Here is a 19544-nt window from a genome sequence, read left to right on the forward strand (position 1 = left end):
CTTGCTCCTTGCTGCCGTGTCGGCCGACCGGACGTGACACGCAGCTGTGACATGTCGCGCTAGGGCAGATTCGCGCTTGTCCGCTCCCATCATGTCCTCGGTCGAGAATCTGCTCAAGCGCGCCGCGGAACTCGGAAACGTGCAGACGCACCGGAGCACATACACGCCTACGACTCAGGACGCCGTGATCCTCTCCGAGCAGCTGCGCGAGTTGCAGGAGGCGGAACCTCGAGTGAAGTCGGGCACCTTGCGCAACGCCGTCCACACGCAAATCCAGATCCACAGCGCTCTCCTCGCCCCCATTCGCCGCCTGCCTTTCGAACTTCTGTCGCGCATATTTTGTTGCGCATCTTCGAACGCGTCCTTTGTGGAATGGGAACACTATGATGCGAGGATCGTCCGCACCTTGACGCAAGTATGCTACACATGGCGCGAGGTTGCGACCCAAACCGCTGTTCTCTGGGCACACATTAGGATCTATCCGACGGCGTGGCCCAGTCTCCACCGATTCAGACGCAAGCGTGCGACTTTTGAGGACGAACTCTTCACTCGCCTCTCTCGCACCGCGGAATCCCCTCTCCGCGTGGAACTCTTGGCTCATCATGCGGAGGCGATTCGAGAACCATTACTGTCCCTCATCTGCGGTCAGTCGCATCGCTGGGACAAGGCGTCTATCTGCGGAATGATCACCCCAGACTCAGTTGGCCAGCTACGCCGCCCATATCCGATCTTGCGCGAGCTCCGCCTCAATATCTGGTGGGACGAGGAGGACGATACCTTTGACGAGACTATACGGGCCTTCGAGGACGCTCCGAGCCTTCGCAGAGTATACCTCGCGTGTTCCAACAACATCCCTCTTCTCCAGTTCCCTCCTTCCTGGACGCAGATTACCCACCTCGAGATCGACCGCACCATCGAGAACGAGGGGAGTGCGCCATTTGCACCCTGTATACCCGCACTTGCTGCTTGCGCTGGCACGCTCCGGTGGTGCAAACTATTCGCATGCAAGTTCTTCGGATTGGAAAGTCAGTCCTACAACAACATTCACTTTCCTGTCCTCGAGGACCTCTTCCTGCGTGGGAACTGCGTCAAGCTCTGTCGCATGATCAGCGCGCCGAAGCTGCGGACCATCGAGCTCAAGGAGACGTATTCCAACAGCAAGCTTGCGCACGTTCGCGGCTTCCTTGAAAGGTCGGGCGGCTGCACCGAGCTGCGCTCGGTCAGTCTGATACATCTCGACGAGGACGTGCACACAGTACTGGATTGCGTGCGCTCATTGCCGCCGTCTGTGCAGAGCCTCGTCGTCAAGACGGAGGGAGGCGAATCCTTGGGCCCGCTCGTCACGATCGAGCTCGTTCAGCTGCTGACACGTGCTGGGCCGTACGATGGCAGTTTGCGAGTTCTCCCGGGGCTTCAACATCTGGAGTTGGACACGGTGGATGATGATAATGAAGATAATTTCGGGGATGGCTTTCAAGCAGCTGTGCTAGAGATGCGCGCTTCGCGGATGTTGTCCGGTTGGACACTCAATGACGGAACGAGACTCGAGACTCTGATGACCTTCGTATACGACAACGCGTACCATGTACGGGACGGCCAGCTACTGTCTAAGCCGGTGCACAGAAGTTTTTTTGGGACATATACATTGACTCACGATACGTAGCATGAGTGAATATGAATCTTGACATAGAAATGCGCATCGGGCTGTGTTTGTACGGTTATAACCAGTCAACTTGCCATTGTTCCAAATGCGGACATCAACGTTATGTCACATGACCATTGCAGAAAGTTCGGCGCCTCAATCACTTTTGTTCTGACCGCCATTGACAACCACCATCATCGAGGTCACTGGAGAAAGCTGCATTGCTAGTTATGGTGCATACTCAGCATACTCAACCTCCGGCTCCACCATCGTCCTCTCCGCTCGACACGAACGGCATTTCCAAGTTGTACGCACTTCATTCGAGCTCGCATTCACTACTGACCCATTGACGCAGAGAATCTGCCACCGAAGACCTGCGAACATACGAAAACCATGACTTCTTGTACCTGCATAGGACCTACTACGCGCCAAGTCCATGGGAAGCGTCTGCCATCGCAAAACGCGTGCGCGAGCTCGAGGCCATCAACGCAGAGCTTGCGAGCGAACATTCCCAGCCCCCGCTACGTCAACACGAGCTTCGTCGGGAAGTGGCACTCGGAAACGCCCTTCTCTCTCCCTGTCGTCGCTTGCCGTCAGAGCTGTGGTCGGAGATATTCTGCCAGGCCAAGCTTTTCTTCCCTGAGAACTACGATATTGACGACAAGCGGTTCCCTTTCACTCGACTTTGTCACCTTTGGCGCTCGATTTCGCACGAGACGCCGGAACTCTGGTCGGACATCTGCATCACGCTCGGCCTCGGCTGTCCAGATGCAGGATTCGAGGAGCGTGCGTACGCCAACCTAGCGAGAGCGGGTCAGAGCCTGATTGCGGTCACGATTGTCCTGGAAGGAGACGACGTGCACCCTTATTTCCTCACAGGGAGAGGCAGGAAGCTGTGGGCCGCTATTTGCGACCTGTCTTCTCGGTGGAAGAGTGCATATCTCGACAACATGCCGTTGAGCGCTTACAAAATGCTCTTTCGCCGCTCGTTTCCTTCCCTCCAAGAACTCAGAGTCAGCACGAACAACGAGGATCTATCAAGAAGAAACGAGGAAAAGCAGCTCCTCGCCTTCGCGAACGCACCCAACCTCCGTGCCGTAGACGCCGAGACGATATACGTGCTGCGCGACTTCAAGACACCGTCGTCCTGGCGTCTGACCCATCTGTTCATTACGTATGATGAATTAGTGGTGGGCAAAGATGGTCACCTCTTCTCAGCGGTCATGAGCCTGAGCCAGACCCTCCAAGAGTGCTCGGTGAACGGGCATACACCGGTCGTCCTGTCGCCCGCACAGCCCATCACGACTTTCCCCTGCCTGCAGAAAATCTCGCTCGAAAGCGGCGGACTCCACTTCTTGTCCCTCATTAGCGCGCCGAAGCTGCAGCGTCTGGTGCTCTCGGACGACGTCGCCCGGCAATGTATCAGCGTCGCCGACATCCTCGAGAAGCTTCTGGACCGGTCCTCTGGCTGCCCCGAACTTCGCTACCTCTCACTCAGAGCAATCCGAGTGGACGACATGTTGCCCATCATGCGTCGTCTCCCGCATCTAACGGGCTTCGAGTTGGAGGACAAGGGTCGGCCATATGGAAGGCCACCGCTCGAGTTTTACCTCTTCGTGAAGGAGCTGACGCGCACTAGTCGGCGGCCTGCGTCCTTGGAGCTTCTTCCCAACCTCACACATTTGGTGATCAAGGATGGACGCCGCCCTGACAAGCGCTGTCATGCAATGATTGGGAAGGCGATTGAGTCCAGATCAACGCGCAGACCACGCATGCTCAACGGCCAGCCGCTTGCTTGTCTCCGATAGTCAGGAAGGCGCGTTATACTGGCTTGTGTTGCCCGGGGACCAAAACTATCAGCGTATACTTTACCCATAGGTCCTTTGTGAAACGCACATCCATCATGGCAGAGCATTTGCCTTCTTCATCTAGTCAACTCAAACGCTCGTAATCACTAGGGAAGGTTTGGGACCCTACGAGGGTTGCACACGCTGCTTGTGACTCAAGTTTATCTCAGCTATTGCATGGTCTGTTGCCGCAGAGGATTCATGTGTCGCCGAGATCTTGTGGCGTGAAAGTACTATGTGACTGATAGACAAAGGGGTGGGCGTGATGCCCGACGCCATATTCGGTAGGTACTCCGCGGATTCCGTACGTAGCATCAGGTCTAAGTTCTAATGGTTTCCAGGATGACAGGCCACAAACCTGGCGAGCAAGGTGACAACGATTAGAATTGAATTGTTGAACATTGATATTAGTCACGTTTCAGTCACGTGGAACTTCGCTTATTGCCGGCGAATCTCAGTCTTGACCTTCGACCACCAACATCGTCTGTCGACCTGCGATACTCGAAGCGGACTATGAACAAGCACTACAAGAAGCAGCTAGATGGCGTCGACAAACTGCATGGCTCAAGTGGCCGAGGCAAGCAGATTGAAAGCCGAGTCGTCAAGTCAACTCGGAAACCTTCGATGCCCAAAGTTGCAAACAACTTGAAGAGAAAGGCGCGTCGCGCAAACTTATGAATACCAGCGTAACTCTGACTGTCATATTACTACAGCGCGCCCACGACGACGAACAAGTTCCGGAAACTGAGCCCCCCATTCGCCGAAGGTCCGCGCGACTTGCTGCTCGTGCGAATGTTCCCGTGCATCGGCTGCCTCCAGAGATCCTTGGGGAGATATTTTTGCACTTCTGCCAGCTGGTCCTCCAAAGCCCGTACTTTCCCGACCCCATCCCAACGCTAGACACGACCATCACTTGCGTCTGTAGGCGGTGGCGCCAGATCGCGTACGGGACTCCTCAGCTCTGGAGATACATCGCCTCCCCGACACGGCGTATCAAGGCATACCTGGAACGCTACGTGCCTCTCGCCAAAGGGTGCCCCCTTTTTGCGCAAGGGCCTGACGTCTCCACTGCCTTTCTGACCTTCATGAAGGAGATCCGCCCTCATGCATTTCAACTCGATTCAGTGATCCTAATGGGGATGTATGAAGACTTCGAGCGGCTGATGCCTTTCGATATGATCAACCTCAAATATGTGCGCGTCAGACCCTGCCTCGGTCGCGCTCGACCCGGACGCGTATACCCCCTGGCCTTCATCAAGGATACTTCGCGGATAGAGTCGCTTCACCTCGATCTTTTCGACGTGTATGATTCCGTGATTTCGATCCCCCCGATGGCCTCCTTAACGACCCTTAACATGAGCATTTCCCTCGGGAATGTATCCAACACCCTCATCCCCCTCCGGCAATGCCACCAGACGCTGATCACGCTCAGATTAACCTTCTACAGTCCCGAGGGCCCGGGCGATATCGCAGCACCATACGAACCACTTGAGTTTCCAGCGCTTCGAAAAATGCACCTCGAGTATAATTCTGGTGGCCTGTTGCAGTACGTCGCGGCGCCGAGCCTCGAGCAGCTGATCATCGATGGCCCCGCTGCAAACATCCCGGCACTGCTACTAGGGTATCTGCGCCGCACGCCATCAACAACCACGCATCTGCGCCTGCTCGACGTGCGCACCGTCCACGTAGAAGAGTGGGATCGTGGCCCAGCGCACGAAGTACTTGCAGAGTGCTTCGTTGTCCTCGAAGGCCTGGAAACCCTTCGTTTCTCGTCCTATATGCCGCCCAGACGGCTCTTCCAGCGCCTCATGGGCGATACGGACGCATTACCTCTTCTACCGAAGCTCAAGCTTGGGGTCATTGGTGGGGCCCCTCTTGATCAGGACAAGCAACCGAGAGCGTACAAGGAATTCGTGCGTTCTCGCGCCTCGCCCAGGTCGGTGGGTGGGATTATAGTGCCGGCGGCGCAGATCAAGGAAAGGTACCGACTCCCGGGTAAGCTTGACAATGATTGTCCTCCTTGGAGCTTCGGGTGACAGTGTCACCAGTCGATGAGTTTTAATGACGTCCAGAGTGTACTCTCCGTAATGTTTCTTTAATCTTGTACCTAGACACCATTCAACCTAAAGCAATTGACCTCTTCATCCGTTCTTTGATCATGAACGCTCGTAATCAATAATGCTAGAATCCGTACAGGGTATGACGACAACATCGCGCGGAAATTCACTAGTGCTACTTGCGTCCGTCCTCCCGACCATGCACGCACAAAGGGGCATTTGCTGGCGTATAAGAGGCATGTCGAGGCGTTACGACTTGCGCATCAACGCGGTCCGCTTCAAGCATCGATGAGCTTCTCCTCTTCCGCCGGCGCCTCCTCGGGCGCCTTCTCCTTCCGCGCGCCCTTGCGCGAGTAGTACTCCGCGATGATCTTAGGGTTGATGCGGTTGAGCTGCTCTTTGGGGAAGATGCGCAGGAGGGACCAGGCGAGGTCAAGGGACTCGAAGATTGTCCGAGACTCGTAGGCGCCTAACGAGGAACGGTAAGCTCAAGATGCGGATGGGCAGGCGGATAACATACCCTGCCCAACGAAGTTGCGCTCGAACTTGTCGAGGAACTCGAGCGCGAGCTTGTCCTCCGACGACAACGCCTCTTCACCGACGACGGCCTTCATGGCTGCTGCATCACGGCCGATGGCGTATTTCGCGTACAGCTGGTTGGACACATCGCCATGGTCGCCGCGGGTGAGCTTCTCGCCGATGGCGCTCTTCATCAAACGGCTGAGACTGGGCAGGACGTTGATGGGCGGGTAGATCTGTCGGTTGTGCAGCTGGCGATCGACGAAGATCTGGCCCTCCGTGATGTAGCCCGTAAGGTCAGGAATGGGATGCGTGATATCTGCAAAGCGAGTGTCAAGGTCGGGCTACACAAGGTGACAAGTGAGAAAGACGCACCGTCGTTCGGCATGGTCAAGATGGGGATCTGCGTGATAGAGCCGTTGCGGCCCTCAACACGTCCAGCACGCTCGTAGATCGTTGACAAGTCCGTGTACATGTAACCCGGGTAACCTCTGCGACCCGGCACCTCCTCACGCGCAGCGGACACCTCACGCAGCGCGTCGGCGTACGAGGACATGTCGGTGAGGATGGTAAGCACGTGTTTCTCGAGCTGGTACGCGTAGTACTCGGCGGTCGTAAGCGCGAGACGGGGGGTGATGATGCGCTCGATCGTGGGGTCGTTCGCGAGGTTGAGGAAGAGGGTGACACGGTCGAGGGAGCCGTTCGACTCGAAATCCTCCTTGAAGAAGCGCGCGGTCTCCATGTTGACACCCATGGCGGCGAAGACGACGGAGAAGTTGTCTTCGTGGCCATCGTGAATGCCCTTGGAGTTGCCGGGGCGCTTGACGAGGCCGGCTTGACGCACGATTTGCGCGGCAATCTACAGGATGGGTCAGGCAGATGAGTGCAAAAGAGGCAGGGCACGCACCTCGTTATGAGGGAGTCCAGCGGCGGAGAAAATGGGGATCTTCTGTCCACGAGCAATGGAGTTCATCGTGTCAATGGTCGAGATGCCAGTCTGAATCATCTCCTCGGGATAGATGCGAGAGTACGGGTTGATGGGAGAGCCTGGAGTGTATGCACTGTATGAGTACGTGAACACACATACTAGAGATCGACACGCACCGTTAATGTCCAGGTAATCCTCCGCGAACACCTTCGGGCCCTGGTCGATGGGGTTGCCGGAACCGTTGAAGATGCGACCCAACATGTCCTCCGCGACAGGGAGACGCATGCTATGTCCAGTGAACTCAACGTGTGTGGCCTTCACATCGACGCCAGAGGTGCCCTCGAAGACCTGAACGATAGCCTTCTTCCCCTGCACTTCAAGCACTTGTCCGCCGCGCTTGGAGCCATCCGGCAGCGTGAGCTGCACGATCTCATTGTAGGAAGGGAACTAGAGCTTCGTCAGCACACTGTCTACTCTGTAAAGTATACCACGCACCTTGACATTGTCCAGCACAACTAGCGGACTAGGAGGCGTCATACAGTCATTACCACTGAGCGATACCTGCAACTGCCGTTGCACTCACCCGTTGATCGCAGACACGGTCCTGTAGTCTATACAACCCGCCTTCGGTCAGTACATGCGCGGCTTCGCGGGGAATGCATGATCACTGACCGAGATGCGGCTGAACGCGGTACTCCTTGGTGACCGCGGCAGCATTGATCGCTGCCATTTGGGCGTCGCTCATGCGTGGATCCGCGACCATCTTGCTCGGCGTGCTGGTTGGTGAAGGGGGAAGGAAAGGCGTGCACGACGTCGGGAACGACGGCGGGACTCAGGGCGCTCAATGCGCTCGTCATTTCCCACGGCCACAGGCGCTCCACGTGCTCTTGTGGGTCCATGTTTAACTTCAAGTTCAATACAGCATCAAAACTAAGATTACATTGGTTCCACGAGATGTGTACATGAAGCAGGAGCCCCTATGCGCGTATCAAAACCAGCGAGCACTTATCCCTTCAAAGCAGCGATGACCCTCGTCTTCGCATCCTCCAGTAAATTCTTGTCGGGCGATATCCTGTCACGATCTCAGCGCGAGTCATGGGAACATGGATTAACCGGGCCTACCATTCTGTTTCGAGGAGGACTTCTTCTACAGCCTCTTCTCTTCCCTCCAGGTCTACGCCGGGCAAGAGTTGGCACATATACTCTGCTGATGCTGTGCGGATCTAAAGGACGAAAGTCAGCATGTTCAATTGTAAGGCTGTGATTATTGTTACTGACATGAGGGAATTCGTGAGTCAAGAAAAAGGTCAGCGCTTCGACGCAAAGGACATAATCCTCTTGATTCGAGAAGGTCAGCGGCAGCAAATTGACAACGCTACCAGCATTGTGAGTATAACCTCTGATCCCATAGGCCAGTCGCTTACATCTTCATCGACTCCTGGATCCTCTGCACATTCTTCAGCCTGGTGATATTCTTCGTCGCCAGCAAGCGAATGGCCGATAACCTAAGTATCGCTTCAGCTACAATATCTGTAGATCGCGCTGACGCAATGCTCACTGGTTAGACAGGTCCTTGTCGGATAGCGCGTCTTGCAACTTCTCCGAGCTCAGAAGGACGTTCAACGTCTGAAGGACCGGCACAAAGACCATGTTTGACGTGAAGTGCGCCTTCCCGTGGTCGAGCACGTCCTGGAGGAGCTCGTAAAGGCTATACGGAACGCTGTCCTTCGGTGTCACTGGTAGAGATGCAGCGTAGCCAGCCAAGCTTTCGCCCATCGGACGGGTCTGAAGAAAGGTACAACTTCTGAATTGAACCTGAAGAGGTGGGACGCACGATGCTCTCCGAACGACTCCCCACACTGAGTATCATGCCGGACAGTACTTGCTTTCTATACCTCGCCACGTCCAGGAGCGTGGCCGCCTTGGGGAAGAATACTGCGCCATCGCTCCAAGGGACAGGTTCCCTGAACACAATCAGCCTGTAATTGTAACCCAGTAAGTACTCACTCACCCTTGCAAAAACATCCTCCGCATCGCATCCCCGCCCTCGATTGCATATTCCTCATTCGGCGGCGAGATCATCAACAGGCCAAGCATACAAGCGCCAGCCTCCGCCCGGACATTGTCCAGCCGCTCGACGCCCTGCTTGAGGATGCCAGCGACCGCGGCGTGGTACACGTCTGGGCGCAAGTACGAAGGGAGCAGAGCCGGCCTCTGCAGGAGCATGATCGCGCAGTCGCGCAAGCCCTGGATACTGCTGATGCGGATCCACGAGCCCACGTCGCCGCGCTCGTCCATGGTGTAGTCCTCAAGGCCGCGAAGAAGGGCTTGCTCCAGCGCACCGACTTCTTCTGGTGTCAAGACTGATAAACATGTTAGATATGATATGTACGCAGCAATGATGCACGCACGTTCGGGTAATCGATCGACGACAGTGCCGAGCACGCGCGATATCGCCTCGTAGCAGGTCTTGCGAGCCTCGACGTGGAACTTTGCGGGGGACTGGCGGATAGGTAAGGTGTCGGTAAGGGTTTACAATATGTCGAGGCATACACTCGCATCCACACACTCCAGTAGGCACTCCACGACCTCCTTGAGCGCGTTCGCATGCTTATCGTATCGCAGCACGCCCAGCATCTTTCCCAGTGTCGGCCGCGCACTCATTGTCGTCGTCTTCAGGTCCTTGATCAACGTGCTGCAGAGTGTCAGCCCACTGCCCTGCATTTCTTTCGCAACCACAAAGCACCATCCACATGGAAAGCCAAGATGAAAGGAAAATCAAGCACTCATCTCTTGACCGTATTCGAGCAATCCACCAGACCGCTCAACGCCGCCATCGCTGCCGCCGCCTCATCCTGCACCGCCGCGCTCCTGTGACAAAGACCGCCCTCGACGACCTTCCGCCAGTGCGGGACGGCACCCTTGTCCTTCAGCTCGACCTCGGGAAGGGTGAGCGTACTTGCGATGAGCCGGCAGGCTTCGGCGGTTATGAGCTCATTGCGGTGCGCGGTGAGGGTGGCGGGCTTGACGAGGGCGAGGCGGGAGAAGATCTGTGTAGGGCATTCAGGGATTAGAGTCGGTGGGTTTCAACAACATGTGTGGAGGAGATGTACCTCACGAAGACGGCTTTCGAGTTCAGACCCAGAGTAGCGCTCTTTGTACGCTGCGGCTACTTCCGAGAGGGCCAGAAGGCCACCGTGGATATCCGTCCCGTCGACGGCTTGTAAAAGTTTGCTCTGCAATTCAAGCTCATCAGCCAAAATATTCAGCGTAGGCAAAAGGCGCCACTCGCAGCCTTCTCCACCGCCTTTGGTCCCAAAACGTCCAGATCTAACAAACAGAGCAACCTCAGCGACTGCGAGCCCAATCGCCGCATCGACGGGTCCCAGTGCCTGAGCGTGACATCCAGAAGGTGGTCGAAGAGGAAAATGCGGTACTCTGGGTGTCTGCAAGTTTGTGAGCCTTCTGCAACAGGGTGGGATGCAAGGGATCAGGCGCACTCAGCGGTCTCCGGCGCGGCGACCAGAAAGGCGTTCTTTCGCACGCTGACGGCGTAGAAGTCGGTCTTCCGGAGGACGTCGATGCCGTGGGGGAAGAGGCCCTGTAGATCGCGTTTAGCATACGTAAATAGAAATATCAACGTAGACAAAAAGGAAAACACCCACCGTCCTCCCAACAAATTCCTGAAACGCGGCGCTCGCGGCGCGCCGGATGGATATCTCGCGATCGTAGACGGCGACGGTGACGAGACTCCGCGCGAGGGCGAGCGCATGCGGGGCCAGTAAAGCGGCGTCGTGGGCACGAGCGAGCGCCCACAGCACGTATGAAGCCGAGTCGCGGACGTTGGACCCCACAGAGTGCGCGCCTTTACGGAGGTCGAAGTAGAGGGCCTATACGATACACGGTCACCTCTCGTGATATGATTAAATGAGAATCAGTCTTTTCGCACCTTGTCTAGCCAGCCAATGAGCTCTGGCAGCTTGTCCGCGGTCACCAGCCCTCTCCGCGCCATCTCCGCACAGGCGAGGCATGCACCGTGCCAGGTGCCCTCTGCGACCGTCGGTACATCGTATAGACTCGCAGACGCGACGGAGTGGATAGCGAAAAGTCCGAGGACGGTTTCTAGGACCTGTTCGGCGAAATCAATGGGCAAGCGCTCCGCGATGCGGGCGACGCCCTTGGCGGCAGACCAGCGGACCACGGTGTCCTGATGCAATGTGTCGTGAATATCAATGAGTCCAGTCGATAGTAAGAAAGAACGGGACTTGCCTTATCCTGCAAACTCCCAAAAAGCTGCTCAAGCGCTGTCTCCACCTCCTCCGGGACATCGATCTCGGGCTCAGTTTCCTCTTCTACCTGCCCTTCGGCCCCTAGCTGCCTGCCTTCGGGCAAGTCAGGATTGCGCGACTACCAACAAGGTCAACACACGTTCCTTTGCGCCGGGACCGTGGTGGGAGCAAGCGCAGCGCTACGCGCGCGACGAGCTTGGTTTTGTATTTGCGGAGAAGCATGTTCTTGGTGAGAAGCTCGGCTTCGGCGAGGGCGAGGAGTTGGGGTGCGGATTTGCGGATAACTTGCTCGGGACCGGACTTGACGACTTCGCAGATGACTTGTAGAACACCGAGTGACTGACAAGAGGCGGTGAGTCTGGTAGGCGATGATAAAGCAATTCAACCTACTGTAAAAACGTCGTCAGAGTTGACTGCGTCAGTGGCACTCGTGAGGAAGGGATCGAAGCGATGTAACATGTCCCGTCTAGCAATGACTGTGAATGGCCGCTTTCGGACATACGCACATCTTTGCTAACCTCATGTATAGTCGAGCAAGAAGGGAAGCAGCGCCCTCTCGTTCGAGTCCTGCGCGATCGACATATTTCTTGCCCAAGGTATCTAACAAGTCTGCGGTCCTTCCGACCTGGCCTTCCTCGTCAAACTGAGCCAGATCGAACGGGATCATGCAGATCAGCGACAACCAGAGGAGCACGACGTATCGCAGAGCCCATTGAGCCGAGTCTTGTGTCGGACTGCCTTCCCGTGTCATGTAGTCGATGGCTATCGCAAGGTCAGGCACTTCGTGAGGGAAGAATCTTGCTATGAAGGGCCATTTGGGTCAGATAAATCGAGCGAGGGCCGAGTCGACCTACTTATGGTTTTCGAGCCGCGGAATTTGACATAATGATAGAGAAGCGAGGAAAGACGGAAGATCCTGGTCGTAGATTTGGCCGCCGGAGTCCGTGCGTGCGCCTTGATGGCGTCCACCACTGGGCTAACGAGGTCCGAGAGGAAAGGATCAGCAAGGTAAGGCTGCTCTTGATATTCATCCAGCTGTTGCGCGTGTGACATATTCATCTTGAGTAGGAGAGCGAGGAGCTTACTATGGCAAGCAGCTTTCCAAGCATGCGACCCTCCTTCATCTCTTCTTCCGGAGTTGGGTCGGCATTGGGATCTAAAGCCAACAACTCCGCCTGGGTCTTGGAGAACTCATCATACTTGCCAAAGTTAGCGTATACTTTGCTATCGGCTACCTCTTCAGACATGGGGTCAGCGCAATGGATCTGCGGTGCAAGTCTGGATCGACTTGAGCGTGCAAGTTCAAGTCCGATTTAGCCTTTGCCCATGGGAATTCAACCACGTGGATTGAATGCACGTGTCTGATCAACAATCCTCGAACAAAACAATGGTCAATAGACGCCCGCTGCCCTCGACGGCGAAGGTCGAATCCTCTCAGTACGCCTGGAATCGAAGCTGGACTTCCGACAACAATCTGCGGTCCTTATGAAGACGTATCAAATTTACTAGTACGAAAGAAACTCTTAACGCTGGCGTCTGCTAGCTTGTTGCATGTTGAATTTCGGAAAAGCTTGCAGACGTGGCACCCCTCGGTTGTTCTGCTGAGACATCTTCAGATAATCGATGGACTAGTTGATGTTTCCTTGCAGAAAGACACCAAACAGAGTACAGCCTACGAGCGGCGAGCGCGGTAAGCTGCCAGCTCATCACCTCCATCATTGCGCGAGCCAGCCGAGCGCCTGAGACATCAATTGGCAATGATTGCCTAGACAGGCCGAGCCGACGGCAACGCGCTTGCGGGGCCTGCGGGTCCTCGCAGCGGGTCGATCATATGTGTTCCGGATACCCAACCACAAGGTTTATTCCCTCTTCCCTTCTCTAGTCTTTCTTGCCTTTGGTGTCGAACGCGAGGCGCTCATCCATTCTACCCTACAAGAGCTCGATAATACGCGGCATCACTCTCCGCAGTCGGACTTACACTGTCCGCACCGCACGCACACCGGTGACCGGACAATCCTTCAGACTAACGGCGACCCCCTCGACGCGTTAGACAGACTTCCGTGCCAGCAGCCATCGTTTCCCTACCCTATCAGCTACTTAAACGCGTCCGATCACGCATTCCGCGTCAAGGAGGGCCGCACGATGTCTGCGACAGGATTTCCGCGGCAGCCGGGGACAGGTCACCGGCAGCTTCACGACATAATTGAACGACCAAAAGACGAAGGTGCACAAGTCTCTGTGCACCACGAATACGATCAGTCTCCCCTCCTCTCCCGGCGCGTCTCCGCCAGCCCACGCATCCAAGCTTTGCAGCAATCGTCCGCCTATGTCTTCCCCTCGTACCCTTCCCCAATCTTTGAAGAGGATGTCCAGCCCGCAGCTAGTGCGCAGGCGCACAGCCAGCAGGCTAAAGCCGCTATGCTTGCGGTCGAGGGGTCCCCCGACGAGCTGCAGGTGCCCGAGCCTTCAGAGGGATTTATCATACCTGGCAGTCCAGTGCGTGATGATTCCCTCGCCTCATACCTTGCGCTAACCTTGGCATATTCTTCAGGTATCGCCTGCTACGCCGAGTCCACCGAGCCCCGACCCTACAGCAACACCCGGATCGGCGGTGACATTCGACATGCCCAGCGCGTCCCCTTCCCCTATATGGGACGCATCGGGCGCCAAGCAACGCGTCCGCGGGCGACAGCGCTCAAGCGTCGGACCCAACACGAACTTCTGCCTCCCGCGCTCCTATAGCTCCGGCAATCTGCGCCCTGTAGCCATCTCTGGTCCGGACCGCCAGCCTCTGGCGACGATCCCCTCACCAAGGCTACTTCCCGATCAGGAGCCAAGCAACGCATCAAAGCCACCGCCCCTTTCGTCTGACCACCATCTGCGGCGCGCGAGGAGCGCGAGTTGTACTGCGACAGGGGGCGCCTCAGCATCTGCAACTGGCGCGGTTCAGTCCGCAGGGGTGGTCGGTCGCCAGCGGGCCGGCAGCGTGCGCAACGCGGTCTACATCCCCGACCAGCACGCTGCGCCCGGGACGCTCGCGGTGAACGCCCCGAGCCCTGAGCCCGAGGTCCTACGAGTGTCGACGTCGACTGAGTCGTCCCGGTTTTCTGCGGTCACGTCGTTCTCCGCATACTCCGGGATGACGGCGGCGAGTCGCTATTCTAGCGACGTCCCGCTCACGCCCGACGATGCCTCCGAGCAGGGGACGCACCTTCAAAAGCTCTATCGCAAGTCGACGCCCCCGCCATCGACCCCGGTTGAGGAAGTGGATGATATCGATAGGGCTTCGATATACTCGACGCAGACGGATGGGTCGACCGCCTCGTCGGCGTATTCACTCCTTGCGCAGGCTTTACCGGCAAACATATCGAAGTCAGTGAGCGACGGTTCAAAAAGCCGCCCGGCGTTCATATCGCTCGACGAGGACTCTGTAGCAGAGAACAGTCCCTTAGAAGGCCCCCAGCCGACGCCGGACCCATTTTCTGATGGTGGATATCTACTCTTCATATCTTCCAACTTCAACTGACTCCGATTCACAGTGCGCTCGTCTTTCTCAGGCGGGTCTCGCAGAAGGACCAAGAGCACGCCGCGTCCACCGCCCATCACGACGCCCTCGCGACCTTCAGGCCTGCCCAACATTGAGATCGAGACGTACCCGCCGTTGCCAGAATCGCGACCGGATTCTCGCGCGAATACAGAGCGAGGTTCGCAAGCCGGCTCTCGGCCCGGCTCGCGGCGCTCGTCGCGCACGCCGATGCCAGCAGCGGCCTTCGCGCTACCCGAGTCAAGGTCGTCTTCCTGGTCGCGGCCTTCTTCGCGCGATAGTCTCCGGCATGCGTCTTCCTTCACTCGTTCGCCGCGCGGGTCCGTTTCACATGCGTCGGCGCAGGACACGTCTCCCTATCCACCGGTGTTGGCCTCTCCCTCTCTGCGTCCTGGGCACCAGCCACGATCATCGTCTGTCTCGTCGCCGCACTCGCCACGGTTTTCAGGCGTGATGCACTCGCCGCGCTCTTCGTCGCTTTCTCATGTGTACGACGATCATCTGCAGCAGCAGCAAGCGACTGCTCCTCGCCCGTCGGTGTCGCGCCAGACATCGGCATCGCGTCTATCTACGCTGCCGCCCCGTCAAGGCTTCGCGCGACATGCATCCACGCCCGCGCTGCGGTACACTCCCAGTCCCTCGTTCCCTCGCGTCCGCCATTCGCCCAGCCCCTCGTATAGCACACGGCACTCGCCCAGTCCCTCTTTCAATGGGTCAACGCCGCCTAGATCAGCTACGCGCTCCCCAAGGCCACCCTCTTCAACGGCTTCGCCTATGCCGAAGCGGACCTCGCTGCGGCCATCAGCGAGCACTATCGCAGCGCTCATGTCGGCGCGGTCCTCGCTCGTTGTCCCGCAACCTGTCCAGCCTCAACGAGCAACCTATGCTCGATCGCGGACGGATTCCGAAGTGTATGTGTTACACCTTGACGACTCAGAGCAATAGCTTATACCCCGTTTCAGGAATTACCTGGGTGGCGATGTCATGGATATCAGCGCCCACTCAACGCCTCCATCTGTCTCGGAAGAGCAGGACGACGCGAGCGTGTACTCCAACGATGACGAGGGCATGGATGAGAAACAGCGGCAGCGCCTACCGCCATGGGTCACGTCGACCCCGCCCGTCAATGTTTTGAACGTCGACTCAGAGATGGCCGAGCCCTTCCGGCGCGCGACGCCTGACCCGAACGCGCGCTTGACGCTCGTGCCGCTCGAGGAGGTCAAGCCCGGTATCAACGTCACGTTGGTGCCACCCCCTACCGAGGCTCCTAGGCGCTCGAGCTTCGGAGACATCAGCGACGATCCTTTCGCGTGTCTGAGCAGTGGTGCGACGGTCGTGAGCGCTGCGTCGGGCGACGGTGGTATGCGCCCACCATCGATGTTGCACGCAGGGTCGGCCTCGCGCCCCTCTTCGCTTGTCAGCAATATGACAGCGGAACCCTCGAGAGCGCGTGTAAACTCGACCTCCCGACTTTCTACAAGCCCTTACATGTCGCCCTCCGGGTCCAAGTCGGCCTCGAACATGGCTACTCCGGATGTGTTCTCAGCCTCTGCGGAAAGCACCTTCTTTGAAGAGCCGAAGCTATTGCCAGCACCTCATACGCCCCGTCCTCGAGCCTCTTCTCGTGCCGATTCTGCACGAAGTGTGCGGTTCCATGACCTGGATAGACCAGGATCTTCCGGCACAACTCTTCAGGCGACCACGCTTGCTCCCACGGCTGGGTACGAACCTTCAATCCTATCGTCCAAGGCGCCGTCATCGATAGCTGGTCGTTCTTCGCATCGGGTGTCCTACCGCCCATCCACGAGCGACTCGGGCAAGAGCAAAGACCCACCCAGGTCTCCGCCGCCAGACTTCCTCAACTCACCGCTGTTCGCGTACCAACAGCGACCGCACTCCTCGCGAGCCTCCTCTTCGCGAGGGTCACGAGAGAGCAAGGAAAAGAAGGAAAGGCTGAAATCCGAGGAGCGCGACAGGCCGAGCACTGCTGACGCCGTCGTTGAGGACGTCCCGTCGTCCGCGCGAAAGACGGGGTTCTTTGCCAACTTTCGGATCCGGCGCAAGCACGATTCGTTCCTGCCCACTCCTCACTCGCCGTCGCCGAAGGCTCAAGGAAAGCAGCGCGCCGACGCTCACGCCCCTGCCACGCCAACCTCGCCACCCGCCAAGGGCAAGAGCGGCAGCGACAAACGCAGCCATTTCTTCTCCTGAGACACTTCTACCTAATCACCTTCGCCTATGACATTTACTACCTACTCTCGTTCTCGCCCCTCCCCACCGACCACATCGTTTATGAAGCTCACATCTACTTTCATTCTTTCTTTCGTGTGCTACGCGCAAGTATTTATCTGTCTGTATATCTAATTTTACGGCTCGACCTATATGTGTCGGCCTTCTGGACATCGGGGACACGCTCAAAAGGCGTGGGGTTGTTAGATCGGCTGTACGCGAGTGAGATAGTATCACTGGTAGTGTCTGTACCCTGCCCTCCTCCTTAATCGTAGTTGTATTCGAAGTCACCGCCGGGGCATAGGGTCGTACGCATGTATACTCGCCACCGGCCTGACTGGCATCACGCGAATGCGCACCCCGTCATGTCGCGTCGTAGTTGTAGACAAAGAGCGAAACAGGAATAGCGCGTGCGGGCCGGTGGATCCGGGAAGTCAAGTGATGGCCACGTTTTAAGCTGTTTACGTCATTTGTGGGCGAAAAACGAGGGTAGGACGGAGTTCCTCAAGTGCTGTTACTTCAAGCAAAGATGGAGGTCATGCAAGGAAGCAACCACATGGATAGGTTGTAGACGCGTTACTAATTTGGCCCTAAGTCCAGTAGGATCGGTACACTACCGGTCAGCAGTCCGGGCAGCGGTTCTCCCCTCCAAAGCAACGGCTTCCGCCTCGAGCGCAACATTTCATACACATCCCGAGCAAAAAGGACGTCTCCTGTGTAGAGTACCAAGGACCGTCTGAAGTCCAAATGAAGCGTCAAGTCGGTGAGGTGGGGCAGAAGAACGTGATTTTCCGCGGCGCCGGTGGCCACCCGCCGACGCGTGAGCGCCCTGATCACTTCCTTGCTGATGAGGCGAACATCGGGTTTTTCGACAAAGTCAAATTCTTGGAGCGTGAGCGATACAAGGCCCTGCATCCGCCACAGGCAGTTAATGAGTTGGTACGGATCGACGTGCATGAACTCGAGGCGTAGTGAGCGCAGGGACGTGCATCCAGACGACCTATCGATCATGTCCGACAGAAGGGCAGCAGCTGGAGACACGCTTGGCGCGCCAGATCCACTCACAGACAGCGACTTGAGACTCGGGGCGCTCATAAAGCGGCACAGGTGAACGCCAGCGAGCGAGAGTGTGAGGTCCTCCAGCAGCGGGAAGTCCATGGCAGGGCTCCGTTCCGTTAGAATCCCTACCTCGGCGACCCAGAGGGTGCACTTACGCAGTGTCTGACTGCAGGACCAAACAGCATCGAGGCATATTGCGAGAGGTGGGGTTGTATCCGATATCTCACCACCGCAGCTGATGTCAAGGCTCTGCACTGCCCATGTCGTAGGGAGTTCGATGAATCCCGGGTAGGGCAGGGGTAAGTCCACCGAGTCGATATTAACCGTGCGTAGCGAAGGCGCATCGACGAAGAAGCGCAAAGGCAGCTCAACAGGATACCCGTCCAGAGGCGGTAGCAGCCCGATCGCCAACTGACGCAAGAGAGGAAACGACGGTGCTGGTCGCCAGGCATACATGTAGGGGTACGATCGCTCGGAGCTGTAACTCAGCCACCTGTGCGATTGCGAACAAAGGAGTTTGAAAGTCATGTCCCACCACGGCATCGTAGAGGGGCCTTCTTGGTATGGACGCGTCACCGAGTCGAAGCAGATATACAGTGGCGCATCCCCCGACCGTCTGATTTCTTCCTGAATGCCTTCGTAGTATAGAAACGGAGGGTTTCGGTCGGCATCGATGTCGATGATGTTCCACAGATCTGGCGTATCTTCGAATGCGATCTTTCGCCACGAGAAACAGACCTGAGCCAAGTTCAGCGTCCTCCTTCCGCAGGGCTTGATGTTCCAATGCTCAGGCTCAGCACACAGGAAGATGTCAGACCAGATCTCGGGTGGCAGACGACGCCAGGGAGCGAGTAGAGAGTGGTCCACGGCAACGATCTTCTCTACCATAGTCCGCTGAGATTGAAAATCAGAGGAATCGTGGTTCAGTCCGTCTTCGAAGTCTTGCCAACGATGGAGCTCGGTGCGGAGGATGGTGGCATTCAGACCCAGAGGAAAAAGGCTACGATGGATCTGCAGTTCGCGAGCCAAGGTATGCTCAAGGCATACTGCGAGAGCGACATTCCTTCCAACCGCGCCCTGAGCTGCGTCCGTTACCCTGTCAGTAGAATGAATCATGACACAGCGCGCAATTGCGCACCTTGCGAGGCCCCTTCGGTTCCTAAAAGAGTGTCGCTCATGAAGCAGTCTCACTCTGGATCGAGTATAGGGATGGTGGTGTCAATGATCAGCGCCGTACGACGTGGTGAAAGGGAAAGGCAAGGGAGGATTCTGCTTCAGGCTCTTTCATGTAACGTCACAAACAACCCTCGGCAATGGCCGGTCACAGTCCTGCCACCAACGACGTACAGGAGAGGCTGGGCTATACAACTAACCGGTGACGGTCGCTCATTCCATAGGGTAAGTGAAAAGCCAAAGTGCTCGCACAGTTC

General features: G+C 57.0%; 5 protein-coding genes across 5 annotated transcripts; 2 read left to right on the forward strand and 3 right to left on the reverse strand.

The window, feature by feature from the left end:
• The first annotated feature begins 71 nt into the window (after nucleotides 1-71).
• SCHCODRAFT_02676465 (uncharacterized protein) lies at nucleotides 72-5568 on the forward strand. The gene is made up of 7 exons (XM_003033945.2): nucleotides 72-1625; nucleotides 1691-1712; nucleotides 1845-1949; nucleotides 1998-3439; nucleotides 3738-3793; nucleotides 4203-5402; nucleotides 5516-5568. Exons 1-7 carry the CDS (start codon nucleotides 92-94, stop codon nucleotides 5549-5551), a joined length of 4395 nt encoding a protein of 1464 aa, XP_003033991.1. The 5' UTR covers nucleotides 72-91; the 3' UTR covers nucleotides 5552-5568.
• Nucleotides 5564-7820, reverse strand: SCHCODRAFT_02616240 (V-type ATPase). Its single transcript, XM_003034534.2, has 8 exons — nucleotides 7666-7820; nucleotides 7577-7604; nucleotides 7489-7516; nucleotides 7170-7440; nucleotides 6973-7112; nucleotides 6441-6924; nucleotides 6067-6384; nucleotides 5564-6015 (listed from the first exon to the last, which is right to left on the reverse strand). The coding sequence occupies exons 1-8, from the start codon at nucleotides 7721-7723 to the stop codon at nucleotides 5825-5827; spliced, it is 1518 nt and encodes a 505-aa protein (XP_003034580.2). The 5' UTR covers nucleotides 7724-7820; the 3' UTR covers nucleotides 5564-5824.
• A 64-nt stretch (nucleotides 7821-7884) lies between these two features.
• Nucleotides 7885-12583, reverse strand: SCHCODRAFT_02616243 (ARM repeat-containing protein). The gene is made up of 21 exons (XM_050344746.1): nucleotides 12368-12583; nucleotides 12137-12317; nucleotides 11801-12083; nucleotides 11673-11748; nucleotides 11422-11621; nucleotides 11263-11371; nucleotides 10943-11200; nucleotides 10659-10883; nucleotides 10494-10594; nucleotides 10286-10439; nucleotides 10107-10229; nucleotides 9784-10043; nucleotides 9547-9685; nucleotides 9405-9495; nucleotides 9005-9356; nucleotides 8828-8957; nucleotides 8552-8778; nucleotides 8418-8498; nucleotides 8272-8368; nucleotides 8116-8216; nucleotides 7885-8065 (listed from the first exon to the last, which is right to left on the reverse strand). The coding sequence occupies exons 1-21, from the start codon at nucleotides 12527-12529 to the stop codon at nucleotides 7999-8001; spliced, it is 3417 nt and encodes a 1138-aa protein (XP_050201804.1). The 5' UTR covers nucleotides 12530-12583; the 3' UTR covers nucleotides 7885-7998.
• A 452-nt stretch (nucleotides 12584-13035) lies between these two features.
• Nucleotides 13036-17456, forward strand: SCHCODRAFT_02616244 (uncharacterized protein). Its single transcript, XM_003033946.3, has 4 exons — nucleotides 13036-13778; nucleotides 13834-14770; nucleotides 14822-15737; nucleotides 15789-17456. Exons 1-4 carry the CDS (start codon nucleotides 13425-13427, stop codon nucleotides 17035-17037), a joined length of 3456 nt encoding a protein of 1151 aa, XP_003033992.1. The 5' UTR covers nucleotides 13036-13424; the 3' UTR covers nucleotides 17038-17456.
• Nucleotides 17457-17634: 178 nt separating this feature from the next.
• Nucleotides 17635-19292, reverse strand: SCHCODRAFT_02570171 (uncharacterized protein; the record flags this gene model as incomplete). Its single annotated transcript, XM_003034536.2, has 2 exons — nucleotides 17635-19196; nucleotides 19253-19292. 2 exons carry the CDS (start codon nucleotides 19290-19292, stop codon nucleotides 17635-17637), a joined length of 1602 nt encoding a protein of 533 aa, XP_003034582.1.
• Between the last annotated feature and the right edge of the window lie 252 nt (nucleotides 19293-19544).

This window comes from Schizophyllum commune (genome assembly GCF_000143185.2).
Source record: "Schizophyllum commune H4-8 unplaced genomic scaffold SCHCOscaffold_3, whole genome shotgun sequence".
NCBI lineage: Eukaryota > Fungi > Basidiomycota > Agaricomycetes > Agaricales > Schizophyllaceae > Schizophyllum > Schizophyllum commune.